General features: G+C 44.2%; 1 protein-coding gene across 1 annotated transcript; it reads left to right on the forward strand.

Annotated features, from left to right (window-relative positions):
• The first annotated feature begins 1,901 nt into the window (after nucleotides 1–1,901).
• LOC149449580 (uncharacterized) lies at nucleotides 1,902–19,048 on the forward strand. Its single transcript, XM_089693039.1, has 6 exons — nucleotides 1,902–1,947; nucleotides 12,661–12,954; nucleotides 13,677–13,829; nucleotides 16,686–16,834; nucleotides 16,944–17,044; nucleotides 18,878–19,048. The coding sequence occupies exons 1-6, from the start codon at nucleotides 1,902–1,904 to the stop codon at nucleotides 18,981–18,983; spliced, it is 849 nt and encodes a 282-aa protein (XP_089549165.1). The 3' UTR covers nucleotides 18,984–19,048.
• Nucleotides 19,049–27,477: the final 8,429 nt, after the last annotated feature.

Raw genomic sequence — 27,477 nt, forward strand, 5'->3', positions numbered from 1 at the left:
TCCTGGTCCAAAGCCAAGCCTCCTGTTAGGGATTATCCTGGATCCTTTAAGAGTACAAACCAGCCACTCCTCCCTTCCACTGCTTCTAGAACTTTATCCAAAGCTCTAGTGCTGGGGGAAATCCCAAAGAGCTGATCTGCAGAACCTCTCAGCTCCTGACCAAAATTTTACCCCTCTGACTATTACTGCTACTCAACCCTTCTAACTGAAAATTAGAACTGTAGCCCCCCCTTAGCTACCTAGGAGGGTGCTACAAATGTGTAACAGTCCCTACATTGGAAAAATATAAGGTGTGTTACATTAATTATTCAAAGATGGTATTAGATGCAGGAGATCAATAAACAGTTCCAAATCCTGGGGTAAAGTTCAAAATTTGTATTAGAAACAGTCCCACTATACACTGGGTTGCAGGAGGGGTGCTGTAGTCTACCCACTCAGTGTATCATTGGGAGTCCGTCCCAGGCCATAGGACTCTAACCCAAGTTCGAGGGTTGGGGGGGGGGGGCGCTCTCACTCTGGCCAGGCATCTTTCTCTACTGCTGCAGGCATCCAAAGAGAGAGAATTGAACTCTTCCTACTAAATATAAAGGGAGAAGGCCGGGCAATGGCTACCAGCCCACCTACTAAGGGGGGTGACTAGAGATAAAGGGAAATTCTCACTTCCATCTGCCTACATGTGTATGCTGCCCAATGCCAGCACTAGAAGGATGACAACGCCAAGAGACCATATACTGTAACAAGGGACCAGGTGCCTTCTGGTCATAATCAGTGGAATACATGTCCAGGTTCCTCTAATCAGTGTAAATGGCCCTGTCATGTCAGCACAGGGTGCCATAACCCATAACAAGTCATTTCACATTTTTATATTTTTCCACGTATCCTCCATATACTGGAATGTTTATATAATGACTCCCATATACTGCCATCCACATCTTTATATGATATATGTCCTTCTATATACTGTATAAGATAGAATTAAGTCCTTCAGGGGTGTGGACATTTTTGAAAAAAACTACTTGTCAAGGGACTAAATCCGTGTCCCAAGTGGTCTCTCATGACAATCTACTTGTCCAGATAAAAATATTTTTTTTTAACCAAAATCGTATTTAAATCTGCTTTTCAGGAATGTCTGGAGCTTTTAAAAACAAAAGGAATTTCATGGCGACTTATACATTTAATATTTAATAAGTGCGTTTTATCCCCTCCTCACCCCCCTGCCTGTCTCCAGCACCGCATCCGGGGACTAGCAGGGAGGAGAGAGACCTTGTAGTGTAATGAGCACTGATTGGGTGCTCATCAGGGAAGGGAGTGTCCTCTTCTCGGATCCCCCCACCGGCGCTCCTGGCTCCTCACTCCTGTTGGGTGCCCCCACAGCTAGCAGCTTGCTATGGGGGCACCCTCTACTCCATGTGTCCATTCACACACATGGCCATGGCTCAGCCCCTCCCTCTCTTTCTTCTCATTGACTCACTGGTTGTGACTGAGGAGCGGGAGTCCTGGGATAGCTGAGACTCCAGTGCACATTGCTGGATCGAGAGGGGGCTTAGGTGAGTATTAGGGGGTCCTGAGGGGGCTGCTGCACAGGGAAGGTTTCTCACCTTCATGCATAAAATGCAAGCAGCATTATTTGGATGTTCTACACAAACAGCAAACTAGGACCGCTCCGTACACATTGGACATCTCTGTACATCTGCTAGAGAGATGCGGGGGTTGTGTTGGCACTCTCATGTGATCCTCCAGTATTTCCTTGTTTCCTTTCCTTTTTTAGAAAATCAGCCCCATCATCACTCTTGTTCTTACTGTCCCCGTACATGGCTGACCACACAGGAGCTCTCAGGTCTCATTACCTCTTCCCCTCCAGCTGGAGAGAGCACAGAACATCATATGAGAGCAGAGACAACATGGAGGAGGACACCAAGTCTGCCTGGAGGAGCGCTCAGAAAGCAGGTAACCTGGGGAGGGTTGGGAGGGAACAAAGTGAGAACATTTATAAAAGCAATTGAGGCTCATATCAGCAGTCTGCCTGTGCGGTGTGAGTGTAGGAATGTCTACAATTATCTTTGTGTCTCTTTTCTGACCAAAGAGACAAATGTAGTTTTGTGTGGTTGTGCCTCCAAATAGGGATTGTCCATCTCATTTCTCTGTTGTGCCACAACTGTGAGCGTCTTTTTATCAATTACATCTAATCTCCGAACTGTCACAGAATGTAGAAGTGCTAAGGAGCAATTTATAAATGTGCAGATATGTACCTGAAGCCATCCCTCCATCACCATGACCATCCCCCTCCGTATCACCAACTGTCCATAAAACACTTCTATCAGTAGTCATTGCCAGAATACATCACCATGGCCATCACTTTCCCTATCACCAACTGTCCATAAGATGCTTCTATTGGTGGTCATTGCCAGAATACATCACCATGAACATCACCCTCCAATCGCCAACTGTCCATAAGATGCTTCTATTGGTAGTCATTGCCAGAATACATCACCATGAACATCACCCTCTGTATCACCAACTGTCCATAAGACTCTTCTATTGGTGGTCATTGCCGCAATACATCATCATGATAATCATCCATCATATCACCAGCTCTCCATAAGACTCTTCCATTGGTGGTCATTACCAAAATACATCACCATGGCCATCAACTTCCCTATCACCAACTGTCCATAAAATTCTTCTATTGGTGGTTATTGCCAGAATACATCACCACAATCATCACCCTCCATATCACCAACTGTCTATAGGATACTTCTATTGGTGGCCATTGCCTGAATACATCACCATAATCATCACCCCCCATATCACCAACTGTCTATAGGATACTTCTATTGGTGGCCATTGCCTGAACATATCACTGGCACACACACAGTCAGCTCTGTTCTTACTCAGGCAGATTATTATACAATTCATGGTATTAGTATTTGGAGAGATGTAGATCTCAAAGTCCAAGAAAGTTGGCAGAGGAGACGGCAAATGAAAACACCGATCATCTCTGGTACTAGTTAGTTCCATTTAGCTGGACTTGTTCTGTAATAATAAGGACATTTCACAGCTTCTCCAACCAGCATCTTCATAGAAACATAGAAAAGTGATGACAGAAAAAGACTGCGTGGTCCATTTTTCCGCCTGTTTTTTTTTTTTTTTTGGGGGGGGGGCTTATGTTTGTTTTTTGTTTTGTTAACTTTTTTTGTATAGATCTGTTTGAAGCTATTTACTGTTGACTGGCTCACTGTCTATGCTGGCAGTTTATTCCAAGCATCTACTACTCTGTCAGTAAAATAGTATTTTCTGAGATTAGTTTGAACTTTCCTCCAGTTAGTTGGAGGTCATGTCCTCGTGTTCCTGATTTTGGTTTCATGTTGAAAATCCTGCCCTCCTGAACCTTATTCACCCCTTTAATGTATTTAAAGGTTTCAGTCATGTCTCCCCTTTCCCTTCTTTCCTCCAGACTGTACATGTTAAGTTCCTGAAGTCACTCTTGATATGTTTTAGCCCTCAGACATTTCACCCTTTTTTTTCCACATCTGGACTTGTTCTATCTTATCAATTTCTTCATGTAAGTGAGGTCTCCAGAACTGGACACAGTACTCTAAATGAGGTCTAACTAAAGATCTATAAAGAGGAATTGGGACCTCCTTCCTCCTGCTTGTGACTCCTCTAGTGATATAAAGATCTAGATAGAGGAATCAGGACCTCCTTCCTCCTGCCGGTGACCCCTCTAGTGATATAAAGATCTATATAGAGGAATCAGGACCTCCTTCCTCCTGCCGGTGACCCCTCTAGTGATATAAAGATCTATATAGAGGAATCAGGACCTCCTTCCTCCTGCCGGTGACCCCTCTAGTGATAAAAATATCTATATAGAGGAATCAGGACCTCCTTCCTCCTGCCGGTGACCCCTCTAGTGATAGATCTATATAGAGGAATCAGGACCTCCTTCCTCCTGCCGGTGACCCCTCTAGTGATATAAAGATCTATATAGAGGAATCAGGACCTCCTTCCTCCTGCCGGTGACCCCTCTAGTGATATATAGATCTATATAGAGGAATCAGGACCTCCTTCCTCCTGCCGGTGACCCCTCTAGTGATATAAAGATCTATATAGAGGAATCAGGACCTCCTTCTTCCTGCCGGTGACCCCTCTAGTGATATAAAGATCTATATAGAGGAATCAGGACCTCCTTCCCCCTTCTTGTGATCCCTCTAGTGATATAAAGATCTATATAGAGGAATCGGGACCTCCTTCCTCCTGCCGGTGACCCCTCTAGTGATATAAAGATCTATATAGAGGGATCAGGACCTCCTTCCTCCTGCCGGTGACCCCTCTAGTGATATAAAGATCTATATAGAGGAATCAGGACCTCCTTCCTCCTGCCGGTGACCTCTCTAGTGATATAAGGAACTATATAGAGGAATCGGGACCTCCTTCCTCCTGCCGGTGACCCCTCTAGTGATATAAAGATCTATATAGAGGAATCAGGACCTCCTTCCCCCTGCTTGTGACCCCTCTAGTGATATAAAGATCTATATACAGGAATCAGGACCTCCTTCCTCCCTCCGGTGACCCCTCTAGTGATATAAAGATCTATATAGAGGAATCGGGACCTCCTTCCTCCTGCCGGTGACCCCTCTAGTGATATAAAGATCTATATAGAGGAATCAGGACCTCCTTCCTCCCTCCGGTGACCCCTCTAGTTATGCATCCTAGAATTGTATTTACTTTCCGCACTGCCTGGCCACACTGTTTTCTCATTTTGCAATCATCTGAAATAAGCACCCCCAAATCCTTTTACTCTGAAGTGCTGGCTAACACTGCACCCCCAATGTTATACTCTTTCAAGGGATTCTTTTTCCCTAGGTGCATTATTTTACATTTAGAAACATTGAACTGCAATTTCCACATTTTTGACCAATCTTCCAGCAATGCCAAATCCTATTCCATGTTACAGACACCTCCATGGATATCCTCTCTATTACACACCCTTGTATCATCAGCAAAAGAACATACCTCACCCAACAACCCTTTAGTTCTATCACTTACATACAGTATCTCCCAGAAGTGAGTCCACCCCTCCCCCGGACTGTATACAATGCATGTATATATATATATATATATATACACAGTATCTCACAGAAGTGAGTCCACCCCTCACATTTGTGTAAATATTTGATTCTATCTTTTCATGTGACAACTTTGCTACAATGTGACGTCACGTCAAAATAACTCAACACACCGCCATCAATGTCTACACCACTGGCAACAAAAGTGAGTCCACTCGTAAGTGACAAGGTCCAAATTGGGCCCAATTAGCCATTTTCCCTCTCCAGTATCATGTGACTCGTGTTACAAGATCTCAGATGTGAATGGGGAGCAGGTGTGTTAAATTTGGTGTTATCACTCTCACTCTCATACTGGTCACTGGAAGTTCAACATGGCACCTCATGGCAAAGAACTCTGAAGATTTGCAAAAAAAAGAATTGTTGCTCTACGTTGCTCTACGTAAAGATAACCTAGGCTATAAGAAGATTGCCAAGACCCAAGACCCTGAAACTGAGCTGCAGCACGGTGGCCAAGATCATACAGCGGTTTAACAGGACAGGTTCCACTCAGAACAGGCCTCACCATGGTGGACCAAAGATGTTGAGTGCACGTGCTCAGCGTCATATCCAGAGGTTCTCTTTGGGAAATATGCATACAAGTACTGCCAGCATTGCTGCAGAGGGTGAAGGGGTGGGGGGTCAGCCTGTCAGTGCTCAGACCATACGCCACACACTGCATCAAATTGGTCTGCATGGCTGTCATCCCAGAAGGATGTCCATGTCCTGTGGTCTGATGAGACCAAGATAAGATGGGTTCAGATGGTGTCAGGCGTGTGTGGTAGCAACCAGGTGAGGAGTACAAAGACAAGTGTGTCTTGCCTATAGTCAAGCATGGTGGTGGGAGTGTCATGGTCTGGGGCTGCATGAGTGCTGCTGGCACTGGGGGGCTACAGTTCATTGAGGGGTCCATGAATGCCAACATGTACAGTGACATACTGAAGCAGACCATGATCCCTCCCTTCGGAGACTGGGCCGCAGGGCAGTATTCCAACATGATAATGACCCGAAAAACACCTCCAAGATGATCACTGCCTTGCTAAAGAAGCTGAGGGTGAAGGTGATGGACTGGCCAAGCATGTCTCCAGACCTAAACCCTATTGAGCATCTGTGGGACCTCCTCAAATGGAAGGTGTAGGAGCACAAGGTCTCTAACATGCACCAGCTCCGTGATGTCAACATGAAGGAGTGGAAGAGGACTCCAGTGGCAACCTGTGAAGCTCTGGTGAACTCCATGCCCAAGAGGGTTAAGGCAGTGCTGGAAAATAATGGAGGACACACAAAATATTGACACTTTGGACCCAATTTGGACCTTGTCACTTAGGGGTGTGCTCACTTTTTTTGCCAGCAGTTTAGACATTAATGGCGCTGTGTTGAGTTATTTTGAGGGGACAGCAAATTTCCATGTTATACAAGTTGTACACTGACTACGTCACATTGTAGCAAAGTGTCATTTCTTCAGTGTTGTCATGTGAAAAGATAGAATACAATCTTTACAAAAATGTGAAGGGGACTCACTTCTGGGAGATACTGTAGAACAGGACCTAGTACAGAGCCTTGTGGTACACTAGTTACTGGTCTCTGTTCTGAGTGAACCCATTTACAGTCACACTCTGGAATCTATCCTTTAGCCAGCTGCATATCCACTGAACCACACAAGGGCTAAGTCCTAGCTTGTCCAACTTTTGTATTAGATCATTATGTGGAACTGTATCACATTCCTTGCTAAGATCAAGATATGCCATGTCCACAGCACCACCCCAGTCCAAGACATTGGTAATATAATCAAAAATTCCAATCAGATGAGTCTGCTATGATCTCCCCTCAGTAAAGCCATGCTGCTTTGGATCCAGCAAGTTGTGTGATTTTAGGTGATCAATGATCCTTCCTTTCAGGAGTGATTCCATTAACTTGACTACAACCGATGTTAGACTCACTGGCCTGTAATTGCCAGCTTCTACCTTGCTGCCCTTCTTGTGGATCGGTACAATATCAGCTGTCCGCCAGTCACGGGGAACTTCTCCTGTTAGAATAGATTGATTAAAAAGATCAGTTAATGGTCCAACAACTAAACCTCGAAGTCCTCTCAGAACTCTGGGATGATCCGTCAGGGCCCTTTGCTTTATTAATCTTTAATCAAGCCAGTTTCCTCTGCTACCTCTGTCTCCGGAAATCCTACAAATGTTCCATCATTGCTAGAACCAATATGATTTCCCAACTTATTATTGTTAGTATAATTTATTTCTGAGAAGACTGAACAAAAGTAATTGTTTAAGTGGTTTGCTACATCCAGGTCTCCCTCAATATAAGTGTTGTGCCCAGTTTTCATTTTAGTGATCCCATCGTATGTTTACTTTCTATCACTAACATACCTAAGAAGGTTTTATCTTCTTTCTTTGTAGATTTAGCAATGTCCTCCTCTTTCTGTGCTTTGGCAGCGCTGATAATGTGTTTGGCCTCCTTTTGTCTATTCTTATACTCTTCTCTGTCGGCTCCGCCTCCTGTTTCCTTGAATCTCCTATATGCTGATATGTTTTCCTTTACTAGCCTACTTATCTCTTTAGTGAACCATATTGGATTATTCTTCTGTTTAATCCCACTAACTTGCCTGACATGTAATCTAGTTGCCTCCAGGATGGTAGACTCTAACAGTGCCCACGGATTACTTACTCCGGTCATTTTTCTCCAACCTTGCAACTCATTTTCAGAAATTCGCCCATTTCAGCAAAATTCATCTTTTTGAAATCTAAACCTTTTTTGTTTTTGTGTATGATTTTTCACTTCTGATTTTAATATCAAACTAAAAACATTGGAGCTCACTAGAACCCAAATTTTCTCCCATCTCAACATTAGACAGTCGATCCTCATTTGATTGCCTCGGGTTGGACTTTTTACTACCTGCTTTACAGAAAGCCCATTCAGTGCTTCCATTGCATCCCTGTAAGAATCGGAGAATTCCAGTTAATGTCAGGCATGGTGACGTCACCCATAATCAAAACCTCCCCCTTCATTGCCGTTTGAGTTATCCCATCAATTAACAAGTTATCATAATCTTCAGTCTGTCCTGGGGGTCTGTATATGACACCAATTCTATGGGAAGATCCCTCTCTGGTTGGAAGGCAGACCCAGAGGGTCTCCAATATTTCATTTTTTGTTTGAATTAATGTTCTCTTTATGCTATTTATGACATATATGATAACTCCACCTCCCCTCCCCCTACTCTGTCTTTCCTGTATAGTGTATACCCTGGTATAGTTATTTCCCAGTCATTTGAATCCTTGAACCAAATTTCTGTAATTGCAACAAGGTCCAAGTGGTCCCTAGACATAAGAGCTGTCAGCTCACAAAGCTTGTTGCCTAAACTCGGAGCATTAGTGCCATGACATGACAAACACTGCCATCTACTGCTTTATGTTTACCAGCAGAAACTGTAATTGAAGTGACCCCATCAGCCCCGTCCTGAGCAACACCAACCCTCACATTTGTTTCATCGTTCTGGGGACCGAAACGCTCCTCAACAATGACATCTCTGCCCCCATTTCTCAGTTTAAATACATGTCCAAAAAACTCCTAAATTCCATATTAAGAAGCTTAGCACCCTTTATCTCTATTGTACAGCTCAATGTCAGACCACCTGATGGCATCATGACTAACGTAACCAAAACCTCCAGCTTTGCACCAATCCTTTCACCAAACATTGGACTCTGCTATACCAAGTACTTCCTCTTGTTGTCCATTATGGACAGGTAAGACCTCCGAAAATCTAACTGTACAGCCGAACTGTTGAAGATCCTGTCCCAAATACTGAAAGTCCTTCTGTACAGAACACACATCATTCTGGGACAAAACAATTGTGCCAATGTGAACAAAAACATCAACATTGCACTCTTCACCAGCTTTTTTGACAATTTTTAAATACACCTTTTATCTCTCCTAACAGTAGCACCAGGTAAACATCTAACTTCCTGTGACATTTCCTCTAACTTCCTTTGACATTTCCTCTAACTTCCTTTGACATTTCCTCTAACTTCCTTTGACATTTCCTCTAACTTCCTTTGACATTTCCTATAACTTCCTTTGACATTTCCTCTAACTTCCTGTGACATTTCCTATAACTTCCTTTGACATTTCCTCTAACTTCCAGTGACATTTCCTCTAACTTCCTTTGACATTTCCTCTAACTTCCTTTGACATTTCCTCTAACTTCCAGTGACATTTCCTCTAACTTCCTTTGACACTTCCATTCTAATGACACTTTGACATTTCCTCTAACTTCCTGTGACATTTCCTTGAACTTCCTGTGACATTTCCTTGAACTTCCTTTGACATTTCCTCTAACTTCCTTTGACATTTCCTCTAACTTCCTTTGACATTTCCCCTAACTTCCTTTGACATTTCCCCTAACTTCCTTTGACATTTCCCCTAACTTCCTTTGACACTTCCATTCTAATGACACTTTGACACTTCAGTACTGAGTGTCAGGAACATCCTCCAGTATTTCTGTCCACACAGATATCTCAGTCACCTTCATCCGATCACCATGGAAGGTGTTAGAGCAGATGATGATTGTACAAGGGCACGATGGGAGTTGTGAATGTCTGTGAAACCATCTTGTTCTATTTTCATCATCCAAACCCATGGTGTCCTGAAATCAGGGGCAAGTGTTAACTGTTTGAGTTAAATGGCTGAAGCTTTGAATTGTTAAATTTCTGGGGTAAAATGTCAAAAATGGCAGTTATATGTGGGTGAGATATGATATCCAAGGCCACCGCCGCTGCCTAAATAAGAAGCAAAATGTCTTCATCATTATAGTCCAGCTGAATGTGACCAACTACCACTAGATACACCATGACCAGGATACACGAGAACCTTCACAGACAACACAGATCATCTTTTTATTTGGTAGAAACACTAAACGCCTTCTCTTTGCATGTAAAACCAATATACTATCTTACAAAACAATGTATCCTCCGTGAGACAGAATAATATATTACTACTCAACCATAAAGTGTACCAACAAAAATGATGAATTTAGAATAATGTGATGTGAAAAATGTTATCTGCCCCTTAAAGTGAAAAATCACTTGTGACCATATGTTAAAGTGAGATACGGAGCTATACAAGCATGCTATGTAAACAGTATTCCAACTGTGATATAAACATACAAGACCTAAAAGTGATATAAATCAATGAGTCCAAGAGCAAAATAAAAACAAGAACAGGAGTCCCACACCAAGTTGTAGATCAAAAACAATGGTGCATAGTCTTCTGGTGCCCAATAAATTGCTCCATGCAGATCCTTTGTGCTCCACCACCATAAGACAATATATTGCACTCACCAACCATCCATGACCTCTTCATTAAAAGAAGGCCCAACGTGCTTTGTGTCCCCAAGAATTTGGTACATCAATGTATATCTTCTCAATGGTCTCCCAATTTACTCCATAGCCAAGGTTAGCACGAAGGAGAAATGTCTCATAGTATAGTATATTTATTTAAAACATGGATAAAATCAACCAAATATGCACTCACATTGGTTGGTGCCCAATCCTCGGCACTAATACACTCAGCTCAGGACCCTAGCACTGCTCAACTGGGATGTCGGCGCGTGTTCCATGTACCGGAAGCGGATGTGACGTCACCGGACCCAGATGTGGCTGGACGTGATTCTGCCTCTACATGTTTCCCCTAACCGGCATCTTCAGGAAGCATCTTTTTATTGTTGTTTTACTTTAATCAATTATCTGATATGAGAAGGAATATACAGTGCTCTGGAGAGAGGGTGTCTGAGAGGTCCTGCTACTGGCCACAGTCATGGTATATTAACTCCCACCGATGACATCCCTATAGTAGCCTTATGGTTTTGATATATCAAGTGGATTTTTAGGTAAAACAGCCCAAGTACCATCCTCCAATTCATACACCCTTATTACATTCTAACTGTCAAGGTCCTACCTTTTCCCAGAGGTTATGTTACTCCATGTGCTGGCATCCATCTTGGATTTCTGCTGTGCATGGTGGGAATCTTTTATGCCTTCAGGTCTCTGAGGTCCATCCCCCAGAGGGGTGTGGCTGAGTACATATAAGCCTGTGATCCGCACATGCTCTTTGCACTTGTGTCTTGTGTCTTGTGTCTTGCTACAGCTCTGTGTATACGCTCGTGACTCTTCTGGTATCTGACTCGGCTTGTGACTAAGACCATTCTCTGTGTTTTCCTTCGATCTGACCTTCCGTTGCTGAACCCGGCTTGTGACCTGTGATTCTCTGTCTACTGTTCTGTACCGTTTTGTCCCGTTGTTGTTGACCCGGCCTGCCTGACTACGCTATTGTCATTCTTACCAGCTACACGCCATTGGCGGCGGCCATTACCGCAGCCGGGGTGTCTCGGGGGCCGCGACCTGGTTCCTGGTTGCGTCAAGTCCATCCCCACCATCAGGGGCCCTGGTGAAGGGCAGCCTGGGACTTAGACTCCGCGCCCTGAGGGACTTCGGTCTGTTGGTGGTGGTTGTCGTCAGCCAGTGCGTTACCCTGCCACTAGGCCTACCTGTCCGTTCCACAGCCCTGCCCTGACACTAACCAAAGAGCCAAAACAAAAGCCAAAATCCCATTTCTATATGAAATCTCTTATCCAAGCCACTCTCAGCCAGCTCACCCCTCACTCATTCATCAAACCTTTCATCCAACCCAAGCACCTTCTCCCATCCCAGATTCCCATACACAACCCAAACATCCTCATGCAGCCAACTTAGTCTCACTCAGTACAAACACCTTTATTGCACCCTAACCCAATCAGAAGACACCCCTAAGCCAAATGCCTCCTTAAACAGCCCACAATACCCATGAAAATCCTTCAATTGAGACATATACACTGCATCTTCAGCCAACCTGATCACCAATACTGAACCAAAATGTCACCAAGCCTAAACATTTTACTCAACCCAAATCTCTTTATCTAATCAAGACATTCTTCAGTAGCCCAAATGTTCTTACTGAACCCAAACACCCTCACCCAAACCAAACACCTTTCTCTACCGCAAACACCTAACCTCAAGCCCAGTTGCTTCAATGTCTTTACCAGGGGCAGACTGACCATTTGAGCACTCTGGCACTGCCCGAGTGCCTGGGGTCAGTAGGGGGCCCCATGAAATGCTCCTGGTACCTTTTTGTATAGGCTTTTTTGAGTGTGGGCAGGGACACATGAGCCCCATAATCCCCTATTGCCCGGGGGGCCCCATGAGTTGTCAGTCTGGTCTTTACTCAGTCCAAACGTTTTTACCAAGCCTAAATGTCCTCAACTGAGACATCCTTACCTAATATAAATGTCCCAACCCAACCCAAACAACCTCATCCAAACCAAATGCCATGACCCAATCTACACATCACTGATGAACAGGGCAGTCCTGGTATCCTGAAATACTGTGGCTGCACCTACTGATGTTGATGAAACAATTTTACTGGAATAAACAGTTTTTGGGGCTCTATCCTCTTGGTGTTCTGCTCCTGTTCATTGTTCTTCCTCAACCCTTCCTTCATCTTTATGTACTCTGTGTATTTCCAGAATCTATCAGTGAGGTTGTGGGCTCTGGATCCAACTACCTGAATATGATCCCTACAGCATCCATTGATGAGCATATGGTCCGGGAATCTTCTTTGTATGAAAATATGGTCCCAGCACCATCCTGGATCAGCCCTACGACATTCATCTCCCAGCATGTGACCCCAGCATCATCCAGAAAAAAACATGTGGTCTATGGAGCATCCCGCTATGATTGTCTGCTCCCTGCGCTGTTCATGGCATTGCTGTTGATGATTGTCATTCTGCTGTCAGTCCTGATAGTTCTAATAGTTTCAGGTAAAAATAAACTCCTCAGGGGTGGGGCTAATTGTACATACTAAATACATTGAGAGATAAATCGGTGCAGAGATTCTGAGTTGTATAAAACAAGTCTATCCAGAAAGACATCTAGGTGTTGATGGCTATTTCTAGTAATACTTTCCCTCACAACTGCTTCCAGGTCTCCTGATGTCCAGTTGCCCCTGTGTTGGAGACCAGATTTTCCCTGAATGGGAAGGTCTCTTATCTGGTTGATATTCTGGATTGGTCATGGCCAGGGGCGGACTGACAACTCATGGGGCCCCCGGGCAATAGGAGATCATGGGGCCCCTGTATCCTTGCCCAAACTCAAAAAAGTCTATGAAAAAGGAACCAGGGGCATCTCATGGGGCCCCCTACTGACCCCGGGCCCTCGAGCAGTGCCCGAGTTTCCAAATGGTCAGTCCGCCCCTGGTCATGGCCAATGTAAGCTGGGTCTGCTTGCAGCTTAGTCCTGGTTCTGGTCTGATAACAGAAGTCCAGGAGACAAATGACCAGTGTGACCGTCAAACCCCACTGTGCACCATTTCATACCATCAGAAGAGTGACAGTTCTCTAGAAAAATACCTCTGTGTATTGTACTGTACAGGAAGTATTATAGATGGGAGACGGGCAAGAGGCTGCAGTCCCGTCTGCACATTGTTCCTGAATATGATTCCTGCTTCTCAGGACTTGTTCCTAATGGTGGATGTGTATCACAGGAAAAGAGAGAGACGTCAGGAGAGACGACACCGACACCAAATCCCACCTGTGTGTGTCAAAGGAAGAACCGACTACAGATCTACCGATGAACAGAAGCCAACAATGCGACCAATGTGAGCAAATCTACCTCCAGAGAGACCAGAGCCAGCAAGGTGATACCGCGTCCCTCCATCATTACTGACTGTCTCTATCATTCCATATTACGGGACGGTCTCTCCTGTGTCCGGCTGTATCTCCATCATTACTGACTGTCTCTATTAGTCCATATTACAGGACGGTCTCTCCTGTGTCCGGCTGTCTCTCCATCATTACTGACTGTCTCTATTAGTCCATATTACAGGACGGTCTCTCCTGTGTCCGGCTGTCTCTCCATCATTACTGACTGTCTCTATTACTCCATATTACAGGACGGTCTCTCCTGTGTCCAGCTGTCTCTCCATCATTACTGACTGTCTCTATTATTCCATATTACGGGACGGTCTCTCCTGCGTCCGGCTGTCTCTCCATCATTACTGACTGTCTCTATTATTCCATATTACAGGACGGTCTCTCCTGCGTCTGGCTGTCTCTCAGTCATTACTGACTGTCTCTATTATTCCATATTACGGGACGGTCTCTCCTATGTCAGGCTGTCTCTTCATCATTACTGACTGTCTCTGTTATTCCATATTACAGGACGGTCTCTCCTATGTCAGGCTGTCTCTTCATCATTACTGACTGTCTCTGTTATTCCATATTACAGGACGGTCTCTCCTGTGTCCGGCTGTCTCTCCATCATTACTGACTGTCTATCATTCCATATTACAGGACTGTCTCTCCTGTGTCCGGCTGTCTCTCCATCATTACTGACTGTCTCTATTACTCCATATTACAGGACGGTCTCTCCTGTGTCCGGCTGTCTCTCAGTCATTACTGACTGTCTCTATTATTCCATATTACAGGACGGTCTCTCCTGTGTCCGGCTGTCTCTCCGTCATTACTGACTGTCTCTATTATTCCATATTACGGGACGGTCTCTCCTGTGTCCGGCTGTCTCTCCATCATTACTGACTGTCTATCATTCCATATTACAGGACTGTCTCTCCTGTGTCCGGCTGTCTCTCCATCATTACTGACTGTCTCTATTACTCCATATTACAGGACGGTCTCTCCTGTGTCCGGCTGTCTCTCCGTCATTACTGACTGTCTCTATTATTCCATATTACGGGACGGTCTCTCCTGTGTCCGGCTGTCTCTCCATCATTACTGACTGTCTCTATTATTCCATATTACAGGACGGTCTCTCCTGTGTCCGGCTGTCTCTCCATCATTACTGACTGTCTCTATCATTCCATATTACAGGAAGTTCTCTCCTGTGTCTTGCTGTCTCTCCGTCATTACTGACTGTCTCTATCATTCCATATTACGGGACGGTCTCTCCTGTGTCTGGCTGTCTCTCCATCATTACTGACTGTCTCTATCATTCCATATTACAGGACGGTCTCTCCTGTGTCCGTCCGTCTCTCCATCATTACTGACTGTCTCTATTATTCCATATTACAGGACGGTCTCTCCTGTGTCCGGCTGTCTCTCCATCATTACTGACTGTCACTATTATTCCATATTACAGAACGGTCTCTCCTGTGTCCGGCCGTCTCTCCATCATTACTGACTGTCTCTATTATTCCATATTACAGGACGGTCTCTCCTGTGTCTGGCTGTCTCTCCATCATTACTGACTGTCTCTATTATTCCATATTACAGGACGGTCTCTCCTGTGTCCGGCCGTCTCTCCATCATTACTGACTGTCTCTATTATTCCATATTACAGGACGGTCTCTCCTGTGTCCGGCTGTCTCTCCATCATTACTGACTGTCTCTATTATTCCATATTACTGGATGGTCTCTCCTGTGTCCGGCTGTCTCTCCATCATTACTGACTGTCTCTATTATTCCATATTACAAGATGGTCTCTCCTGTGTCCGGCGTCTCTCCATCATTACTGACTGTCTCTATTATTCCATATTACAGGACGGTCTCTCCTGTGTCCGGCTGTCTCTCCATCATTACTGACTGTCTATTATTCCATATTACGGGACGGTCTCTCCTGTGTCTGGCTGTCTCTCCATCATTACTGACTGTCTCTATCATTCCATATTACAGGACGGTCTCTCCTGTGTCCGTCCGTCTCTCCATCATTACTGACTGTCTCTATTATTCCATATTACAGGACGGTCTCTCCTGTGTCCGGCTGTCTCTCCATCATTACTGACTGTCACTATTATTCCATATTACAGAACGGTCTCTCCTGTGTCCGGCCGTCTCTCCATCATTACTGACTGTCTCTATTATTCCATATTACAGGACGGTCTCTCCTGTGTCCGGCCGTCTCTCCTTCATTACTGACTGTCTCTATTATTCCATATTACAGGACGGTCTCTCCTGTGTCCGGCTGTCTCTCCATCATTACTGACTGTCTCTATTATTCCATATTACTGGATGGTCTCTCCTGTGTCCGGCTGTCTCTCCATCATTACTGACTGTCTCTATTATTCCATATTACAAGATGGTCTCTCCTGTGTCCGGCGTCTCTCCATCATTACTGACTGTCTCTATTATTCCATATTACAGGACGGTCTCTCCTGTGTCCGGCTGTCTCTCCATCATTACTGACTGTCTATTATTCCATATTACGGGACGGTCTCTCCTGTGTCCGGCTGTCTCTCCATCATTACTGACTGTCTCTGTTATTCCATATTACAGGACGGTCTCTCCTGTGTCCGGCTGTCTATCCATCATTACTGACTGTCTCTGTTATTCCATATTACAGGGCGGTCTCTCCTGTGTCCGGCTGTCTATCCATCATTACTGACTGTCTCTATTATTCCATATTACAGGACGGTCTCTCCTGTGTCCGGCTGTCTATCCATCATTACTGACTGTCTCTGTTATTCCATATTACAGGACAGTCTCTCCTGTGTCCGGCTGTCTCTCCATCATTACTGACTGTCTATTATTCCATGTTACAGGACGGTCTTCTAGATGTCCAGATCTTTGGATCACCATCAATGACAAATGTTATTTCCTCTCTAAGAACAAGAATTCCCATTCACAAAGCAATAAGGTCTGCGAAGATCTTGACTCCAGACTGGCCATGGTGAAGGAGAAGAACATACGAGTCAGTGTCGGGGTCACCAGGTTGGGTGTGGGGTGGATATCAGCAGTTCTCAAGGGACATCCACTGATGGGAATACAGTGAATAATCTGTTGTGTATTGTGTCCTCCAGAGACTGGTGACCATCACAGAAAAGGAATTCTGGGTCGGATTAATCCATTATAACACCCAAGGTGGAGTGTGGATAGGAAAATGGATAGATGGCAGCATGGAGTAAGTATCACAGGACTTTGTTTCCTCTTACGCAGTAGACACACACAACCATTCCGTAGAAGTGTCTCTGTATGATGTCATGCTTCCTCCTTCTTCCTCCTCAAGGATTTGCACACATTCTGATTGGATATCATAACAGAATAGTTCTCTTTACTGAACCCTGACAGGCAATGTGAAATCAATTAGTAAGTTCACATACAGTACGTGGTGTTATTACTTGTTAGCAGTCCAGGGTATGACAGATCTCTTATGGGGGGTCTCTTGTGTCTGCTCCCAGATGGCATCTCTCTCATCACAGATCTCTTATGGCACTCCTCTTCTGGTGCCCCTCCTATGGTAGCTGTCTTATGGCACTCCACTTCTGGCATTCCTCCTTTGGCAGCTGTCTTATGGCACTCCACTTCTGGCATTCCTCCTATGGCAGCTGTCTTATGGTATTCCTCTTCAGGCCCCTATCCTAAGGCAGCTGTTTTATGGCACTCCCCTTCTGGCACCCCTCCAATGGCAACTCTTATGGCACTCCTTTTCTTGTACCTCTACTATAACAGCTCTCCTACGGCCCTTCTCTTCCTGTATCCCTCCTATGGCAGTTGTCTTATGGCACTCCTCTTCTGGCATATCTCATATAGTAGATCTCTTATGACACTCATCTTCTGGCACCTCTCCTATGGCATCTCTCTTCTGGCACCTCTGCTATAGCAGGTCTCTTATAGCACTCCTCTTCTGGCACCTCTCCTATAGCAGGTCTCTTATAGCACTCCTCTTCTGGCACCTCTCCTATAGCATCTCTCTTATGGCACTCATCTTCTGGCACATCTCCTATAGCAGGTCTCTTATAGCACTCCTCTTCTGGCACCTCTCCTATAGCATCTCTCTTATGGCACTCCTCTTCTGGCACCTCTCCTATAGCAGGTCTCTTATAGCACTCCTCTTCTGGCACCTCTCCTATAGCATCTCTCTTATGGCACTCATCTTCTGGCACCTCTCCTATAGCAGGTCTCTTATAGCACTCCTCTTCTGGCACCTCTCCTATAGCATCTCTCTTATGGCACTCATCTTCTGGCACATCTCCTATAGCAGGTCTCTTATGGCACTCCTCTTCTGGCACCTCTCCTATAGCAGGTCTCTTATAGCACTCCTCTTCTGGCATCTCTCCTATAGCAGGTCTCTTATAGCACTCCTCTTCTGGCACCCCTCCTATGGCAGCTCTCTTATGGCACTCCTCTTCTGGCACCTCCTATAGCAGGTCTCTTATAGCACTCCTGTTTCCTGTCGTGGTTTTTCCATCCCAGCTCTCTTGTTCCAGCTTCCCTATGGTTGCTACAGGAGATCTCCTATGGAAGCTCTTTTATTGCAGTTTTCCTATGGACGCTCTTCTATGGCACCCTTCCTTTGGCAGCTCCGTTATGGCTGCACTCCTTTGGCAATTCTCTTAAGGCTGATCTCCTATAGCAGGTCTCCCAAAGAAAACCCTTTAATGAAAGCCTTCCTGTAGTAGTCCTATGGCACCCCTCATTTGACAACTCCAATGTGCGCTCCCATGGCAGCTCTCTTACAGCTGCTTTGTTAGAGCAGATTTCCCAGGGCAGTCCTCTTATGGCAGCTCTCCCAAGGTGGTTCTGTCTTTCAATGGGGCTGTTATGGGCGCTAGTCACCCATCTGAAACACATCTGTGACGCCATTCCCCTGCATTGGGACTGGACATGTTATATCTGGGCAGCGCCCTCTATAGTATCTGTGTGGCCCCTGTACATATTTCTCTGCCTTCCCCATACTACTGCTTATCAACAATGACTGTGGGAATGCTCTCATCTGATTTAAACCCCTTTCTAGAAATGTCACTGAAGGGGCTGGAAGCTGTGCCAAGTTTGGATCTCACCTGAGGCTGGAGAACTGTTATAGAGAACTGTTCTATATCTGTGAGAGAGACCCTGTGTGACCGCACTGATCTGAGGAACGCCGTGTGACCGCACTGATCTGAGGAACGCCGTGTGACCGCACTGATCTGAGGAACGCCGTGTGACCGCACTGATCTGAGGAACGCCGTGTGACCGCACTGGTCTGAGGAACGCCGTGTGACCGCACTGGTCTGAGGAACGCCGTGTGACCGCACTGGTCTGAGGAACGCTGTGTGACCGCACTGGTCTGAGGAACGCTGTGTGACCGCACTGATCTGAGGAACGCTGTGTGACCGCACTGGTCTGAGGAACGCTGTGTGACCGCACTGATCTGAGGAAGCTTGGGTGAAAGTTCTGGTCTCTGGGTCACTATCTTGAATTGTATATAAAATACAGATGGAGCCATACTTGTATTTTGCTATTTCATGCTTATTTCTGTATTTCTCAAATAATAAAATGTTTGCTTCCAATATGTGTTTACTGATTACTGTAAGATTAAAGGAGAAGAAAACTTTTCTCACGCAGTCCTCAGGTGTTTGCTCCGAGGAGAGTGTTTGTAATACACTGGAATGGAGGTCCTCAGAGGAGTGTGGAGAGGAGATGTTATGGAGAGGAAGGATAGAGGAGGGGAAAGGAGAAGAGAAGAATGGAGGAGACTGATAGGGAAAGGATTAAAAAAGAGGGGAAGGAAAAGAAAATGGATGGCAGGAGAATTAATAAGTGGTTGGGGGGGGGGGGGTGGGAGGTTATAGAGGCTGAAGGAAGAGGGTGCAAGGGTTTAGGTGTAGAAGAGTGAGTAATAAATGGGGATGGAGAAGAGTTGAATGATGAAAGTGGAGAGAAGAGCTGGAAGAGGAGAAGAGTAGAAGGGGGAGGAATTAAAAAAAGGGGGGATGGAGAAAAAAGTAGAAAGGAGAGGTGTGTACTGGACGTGGTGGGGAGAGGAGAGGAAGAAAGGGATGAGGAGTGGGTGATGGATGAATAAAGGGGTGGTAAGGGGACAAGAAGTGAAGAGGAAGGATGGGGATAAGTGAAGGAGGGTGAGGATTAGTGATGAGCTGAATGTACCTGGGATGGGTTCATTTCACCAAAACATAAGTAAAGGTCAGGTGTCGAATCTGAATCTCACTGAAGTCAACGGGAGCCGAATGTAAAAAGCATTCTGGACTATTTCCTAGGCTACCAGGCAATGAACTGTAAAACTATTATTATACATTGTATCATTATATACATCCTATTATACATTGTATCATTATATACATTCCATTATACATTGTATCATTATATACATCCTATTATACATTGTATCATTATATACATTCCATTATACATTGTATCATTATATACATCATATTATACATTGTATCATTATATACATTCCATTATACATTGTATCATTATATACATTCTATTATACATTGTATCATTATATGCATTCCATTATACATCGTATCATTATATACATTCCATTATACATTGTATCATTATATACATCCTATTATGCATTGTATCATTATATACATCCTATTATACATTGTATCGTTATATACATTCCATTATACATTGTATCATTATATATATCCTATTATACTGTGTATCATTATATACATCCTATTATACATTGTATCATTATATACATCCTATTATACATTGTATCAATATATACATCCTATTATACATTGTATCGTTATATACATTCCATTATACATTGTATCATTATATATATATCCTATTATACTGTGTATCATTATATACATCCTATTATACATTGTATCATTATATACATTATATTATACATTGTATCATTATATACATCCTATTATACATTGTATCATTATATACATTATATTATACATTATATCATTATATACATCCTATTATACATTGTATCTCTCTCTCTCTCCCCTTGCACAGAGAAAAAAACTGTTGGTTAAAAAAAAAAGATAAATAAATATTAAAAAATAAAAGATAAAAATAAAGAATAAAATACCTAGATCAAGGTTTGATGTAGTTCAGCACCAGGGTTAGTGTTTGGGTCAAGGTCAGGGTTTAAAAAAAAAAAAAAATTTGGTATCAGTGTCAGTTAGTGTCAGTGTCAACAATTAACATACACATATATGGTGTCGCTGTGATCGTCAAGAGCTGGACAATGTTTTTTGGGTTGTTCTGTGGTGGTAGGTTATGGTAGTAACAAGAAACACACAGTTACATTTAAAAAAATGGGGTTTTTTTACTATTTTGTGCCAATTTTCCTTTGATAATAAAAAATAATAATCAGGAGATCTCCATTGCCATTTACCACGAAATGAAAGCCCAATTTGTCCTGAAAAAAAGCAGTACAATCCCCCCGGATGTACAAAGTATGTACGGTGTTACTAACATGTCAAAGTTGCAAAATTGTGCTTTGGTGTTAAGATTTGTGTTACCCTTAGGCATGAAGGGGTTAAATAACATGCCTGGGGGAGGAGCCCTGCTCTTGTCTGCCATGTGGTGCATTTGTACGTTGTAACCAACTTGACCTGGAATTCCATTCATCTATATATCCTAAATGAGGGTCTGCTATAGATTTTAACCCCCCCAATAAAAAAAATAAAATCTGCATGAAATTCCCTATTCAATTCATACCAGGACCTTCCAGTCTTGGTATGAATGAGTACATCCCCCTACTTAATCACAAACAAATGGAAACAGTAAAAAAAACAAAAAAAACAGACAAAGTTTTTGACAAGTCCTGCAATTAAAAAACAAAACAAAAATAAATGTCCCATGGTGTTTATCCTCCATCAATCACATTGTCCAGTGATGTAGATCCACATCAGTCACCATGCCTGATGCCCACCAACCAGCCAAAAGAAAATGTAATGCTGTCAACTGACACGTGTCTGTGTCTTCATTTTGGTCCCGTCCAATGTTGGGTCTGGAGGATGACAGCAGATATATATGTATCACGACCCCCAAAGGAGCCACTGTTGTTCTTGTCCCCCGGTCTTAGTGCCAACAACCCTCCCAGCCGTACAACACACTCTGGCACACCAAGGCTGAAGAAAGAATATTTATTTGCCTATTTACCCAATAAAGCAACAGTAAAGGTAGCAACCATGAACAGTCACAAACTAAGGCAAAGACAAGGCTATAAAGTACAATGGAAAATAATACCACCAAACTATCTGAAAATGCTAACACACACTCTGAAATGTGATGGTTCAATACTACAGAAAGAACAGAAATATAGTATAACGCCCTCAAGGTTGGCTAGATAGGCTGCTTGTATTTTGTTTGTTAGATAGAGGCTGAGAAGCAGTCTGGGATAAGTCAGCCTGTGAGTAAGGCAGGAGGTCACCTCAGGACAGGCTGGGAGGCTCTAACAGGTCAGGGCTTCTGGAGCCCTCTCACCTTTCCAGAAACCTGAGAGCTTTCTGAGGGGTGGAAGAGGGGAGGAGGCCCAGATCTGCATGTTTAAGTGACCTTGGCCAATCCCTTGACAGGATGCTGAGCATGGTGACCAAGGCAACCCTCAAATGTGGCAGAGCCAGGGGGGAGGTGTACAGTTTCAGGTGAAAGATGGATTGAGGAAGGCTGGTGTGTGGAGCCTGGGAGGGGGCCCCAGGGAGGGGAGCCCACCTACAGGCAGGTCACTGGAGAAGAGGATCTTCACTGCCTCAACGTCTCCCAGGGAGGACAGCTTGTGCAGCAGGGAAGGAGCCAGCCCAGCAGAAGGCCTGAAGGTGGCCACCAACCCAACAAGCTAACAGGAGAGGACAGCATGAGTAGTCCTACACCCCCTGGGCTGGATAAGTGGAGAGGGCAATAAGGTGTAAGACCCAACTAGCTTCTCCTTTGGGACTGTTCTAGATTAACAGATCTTGGGCTTCCTTGCCCAGGGATACCCTCAGGCAGCTGGGTGAAGAGGAGGAATCATCCGGTGTTGAGGAGGTACACTGGAAAGAGCCTTTAGTGCTCTTCAAGGAAAGACTGTTGCTATCTGCATTTTTGTACATAGCTGCTAAAGAGTTTGTTAAGGAGTTTGTCATCATGTCCTACAGTTCCTCAGGTATCCCATGTACCCCTAAACCCCATCCAAGTTTAACCCCTTAATAAAAAAAACACAAAACCAAGTTTAAGGACTGTTTGCTGACTCCAGTGTGCAAAGTGGGGAAAATGCATTTTGCCTGGCCGTGCAAAGCTAAGGGGGACCCAATCAAATCCAGTGGCCCCTAAGGGGGTAGTGCTAAATCAGTAACACTCTATACCACTCTCAGGCAAAACAGCATAACTATCAATACATGAGGACAGCCAACCGGCTCCTTCCCAATGTCTCTGGGTAAATCGGTGTCACTCAAAAAAAATAATTTACCCACAAGGACCTAATTCTAAAGCAAGGTCCCTCAATGCTTCACTGGCCAATGGGGAGATAACTGATGTTGACATGTGCTGGGGCCCAATGTCTTGCATTGGAGTAATAAAATACATTTGTAATCCCAGAAGGGCAACACAGTCCAACCAAACAGGCAATGAAGGAAGGCTGTGGCCAAGAGACCTCATAGCAGTCCTAATGAAAGTGAAAACCTCCTGCACTCTCCTAAATCAATAAAACTAATGAAGCTGCCATCATCCAATCATATACCCAATGATCTATATGCAAATAACACAATAAATGATGTAGCGCTAATAGCAAAAGTGCATAAGTGAAATACACAAATATCAGTGGAAGATATATAAATGAAACATATATAAATATAAATAAAAAAAATGGTAATATAAGACAGAGTATACAACGTGACTGTAACCTCATAGGCTCCGCCTATATACAGTGGGGCAAAAAACTATGTAATCCGCCACCAATTGTGCGAGTTCTCCCACTTACAAAGATGAGAGAGGCCTGTAATTGGCATCATAGGGAGACCTCAACTATGAGAGACAAAATGAGAAAACAAATCCAGACAATCACATTGGCTGATCTGGAAAGAATTTATTTGCAAATTATGGTGGAAAATAAGTATTTGGTGAATATGAAAAGTTCATGTCAATACTTTGTTATATATCCTTTGTTGGCAATGACAGAGGTCAGATGTTTCCTGGAAGTCCTCACAAGGTTGGCACACACTGTTGCTGGTATGTTGGCCCATCCTCCATGCAGATCTCCTCTAGAGCAGTGATGTTTTGGGGCTGTCGCTGGGCAACACGGACTTTCAACTCCCTCCAAAGGTTTTCTATGGGGTTGAGATCTGGAGACTGGCTGGGCCACTCCAGGACCTTGAAATGCTTCTTACGAAGCCACTCCTTCGTTGCCCGGGCGGTATGTTTGGGATCATTGTCATGTTGGAAGACCCAGCCACGTTTCATCTTCAATGCCCTTGCTGATGGAAGGAGGTTTGCACTCAAAATCTCACGATACATGGCCCCATTCATTCTGTCCTGTACATGGATCAGTCGTCCTGGTCCCTTTGCGGAGAAACAGCCCCAAAGCATGATGTTGCCACCCCCATGCTTCACAGTAGGTATGGTGTTCTTTGGATGCAACTCAGCATTCTCTCTCCTCCAAACACGACGAGTTGTGTTTCTACCAAACAGTTCTATTTTGGTTTCATCTGACCATATGACCTTCTCCCAATCCTCTTCTGGATCATCCAAATGCTCTCTAGCAAACTTCAGATGGGCCCGGACATGTACTGGCTTAAGCAGGGGGCCACGTCTGGCACTGCAGGATCTGAGTCCCTGGCGGCGTAGTGTGTTACTGATGGTAGCCTTTGTTATGTTGGTCCCAGCTCTCTGCAGGTCATTCACTAGGTCCCCCCGTGGGGTCCTGGGATTTTTGCTCACCGTTTTTGTGATCATTTTGACCCCACGGGGTGAGATCTTGCGTGGAGCCCCAGATCGAGGGAGATTATCAGTGGTCTTGTATGTCTTCCATTTTCTAATTATTGCTCCCACAGTTGATTTCTTCACACCAAGCTGCTTGCCTATTGCAGATTCAGTCTTCCCAGCCTGGTGCAGGTCTACAATTTTGTTTCTGGTGTCCTTCGACAGCTCTTTGGTCTTCACCATAGTGGAGTTTGGAGTGTGACTGTTTGAGGTTGTGGACAGGTGTCTCTTATGCTGATAACATGTTCAAACAGGAGCCATTGATACAGGTAATGAGTGCAGGACAGAGGAGCCTCTTAAAGAAGAAGGTCCAGGTCTGTGAGAGCCAGAAATCTTGCTTGTTTGTAGGCGACCAAATACTTATATTCCACCATAATTTGCAAATAGATTCTTTCCAGATCAGCCAATGAGATTGTCTGGATTTGTTTTCTCATTTTGTCTCTCATAGTTGAGGTCTCCCTATGATGCCAATTACAGGCCTCTCTCATCTTTGTAAGTGGGAGAACTTGCACAATTGGTGGGGACTAAATACTTTTTTGCCCCACTGTACTGTGAGGTCTGAGTATGAAGTTTGATCCTCCAGGGATCATAACGGTGAAAGATGATAACGTGAATAAACAAAAAGAAAGTGTCAACAATAATCACACAAAATGTGTGTGTGGATTGATCCTAATTGGATCTACAAGTGGTGGTAAACATCCAAATAGTCCAAATGGGACTAGTGCATCAAGTGTGCCCAAATAGGGATAAACGAGAAATAATGCATGAAACGTATACAAAGAATTCCCCGAAAACAAAACAAAAAAAACAACTCAAATATCTATACACAAAACAGTGTCAACAAAAAACGCACACATGACCACATGCGTGATGGTGCATACAAACTTTCACATACCGCGAATGCGCACAACAATCGCTAGAAAACGCATGCCACTAAAAATGCGTATACATGCTAATAAATAGATAGATAAATGTTCAGAGTGATGTGAAAACTCCATGTATTCCAATAAGACAAACACCTGTGAAGGTGGGTGATAGGTGTATATGATGACAAGAAGGTATCCACAAATGGCTGTAATGCACGTTCACCTCCTTGCCTCGACCCGCAAAGGGCTAAAACACCTTTTGGATCACTACACTGGATCCTCCATGCATGAGACTCCTCTGGAATCGCGTCACTCTCCCTATAGTAGTCTCCGCCTCAAGGACAGGCTTAATGGTGGTAAACCTCCTCTCCAGGCAGATGGGTAAGATGTGGCCAGTTATCCCATTAGAAAACACAACCAAGAACTCCCATAATGTAATTCTATTTGTTTTATAAAGAAGTGAAATCCTCCAAAATATCACATTTCAGTACGTCTTGATCAGAGCATTGATAAGCATAACCTCATGTTCTGGGTGTAGTTGCATGGGTGTACAAAGATGGCGTCCAAACCGGAAGTGCTTCACCACGTGCCTACGTGTTGCCTCACGTTAGTCACGTGATTTCCTCAGGGCTTGCGTGATTTACGTGATGCAACGTGTGACGCAACGCGTGAGCACGCGGTGACGCACTTCCGGTTTGGACGCCATCTTTGTACACCCATGCATCTACACCCATAACATGAGGTTATGCTTATCAATGCTCTGACCAAGATGTACTGAAATGTGAGCGGATATTTTGGAGGATTTTGCTTTAATTCTTTATAAAATAAATAGAATTACGGTGAGTTAGAGGCCGTAGATTGTACGCTCCTGGAAGGAAGGGACTGATGTGAAAGAACACCATATGTAAAGTGCTGTGTAAATTGATGATGCTATAAAAGTACCTGTAATAAAAACACCAAGGACCAGACCTTGAGATCGCAATGTTAGTGTGCCACACCGCTTTCATTCCGCAGCACAAGAGTAGGAGTAATCCATTCATACAGTACAGCTTGGAATGGAGATCCCAATGATGAATATCCACATGCAGGCCACATTTCTTGCTCCAACAGCATATTCTTTGGGTCTTTCTGATCTGCTGCTTTGCTTGGCGCATGTCACTGCTTAGTAAATGTCCCACTCATCACTTTTTTTTCCTATTTTGTTTTTTTTTATCATCAAGTAAAGTGTTTGCATATTCTTTAGTCTCTAAAAGATGTAACACTCTTGTTATTGTCCCCTGACCACAATCTGCAGACACTGAGGAGCTCTCAGGTCTCGTTACCTCTTCCCTTCCATGTGGAGAGACCACAGAACATCATATGAGAGCAGAGACAACATGGAGGAGGATGCAGAGTCTGCCTGGAGGAGCGCTCAGATGGCAGGTAACCTGGGGAGGGATGTGGGAATACAAAGTTGGCAACTTTTATGGAAACTTTCTTTTTGTTTGCAGTTGTTAAGCTGTTGCTTCTTTTCTTTTAAGTGAAATTTAGGAACAGATTGAACGTTTTATGCATATTGTGTAATACATTGGCTGCTATCACAAGGGACAAGGAGGTGGTGCAACCCAGAGCAACCAACCACAGGTCAGCTTCTGGAAGGTCCATGTGTTTGATGAAAGATATTATGGGACATAGAGCCATCCTTACTCCTTGTACTGAGCTATCATCAGAATTCTACAGATGGAGCAGATTATCAGAACACTTCTCTGTGAGTATCATATACAATGTCGGGCTGCCCCCAGATCACTTCCATCCACTGGACTAATTG

The sequence above is a fragment of the Staurois parvus genome, unplaced genomic scaffold (assembly GCF_062004578.1).
Source record: "Staurois parvus isolate SC_StPar_1 unplaced genomic scaffold, SC_StPar_1.0 ptg000611l, whole genome shotgun sequence".
NCBI classification, from domain to species: domain Eukaryota; kingdom Metazoa; phylum Chordata; class Amphibia; order Anura; family Ranidae; genus Staurois; species Staurois parvus.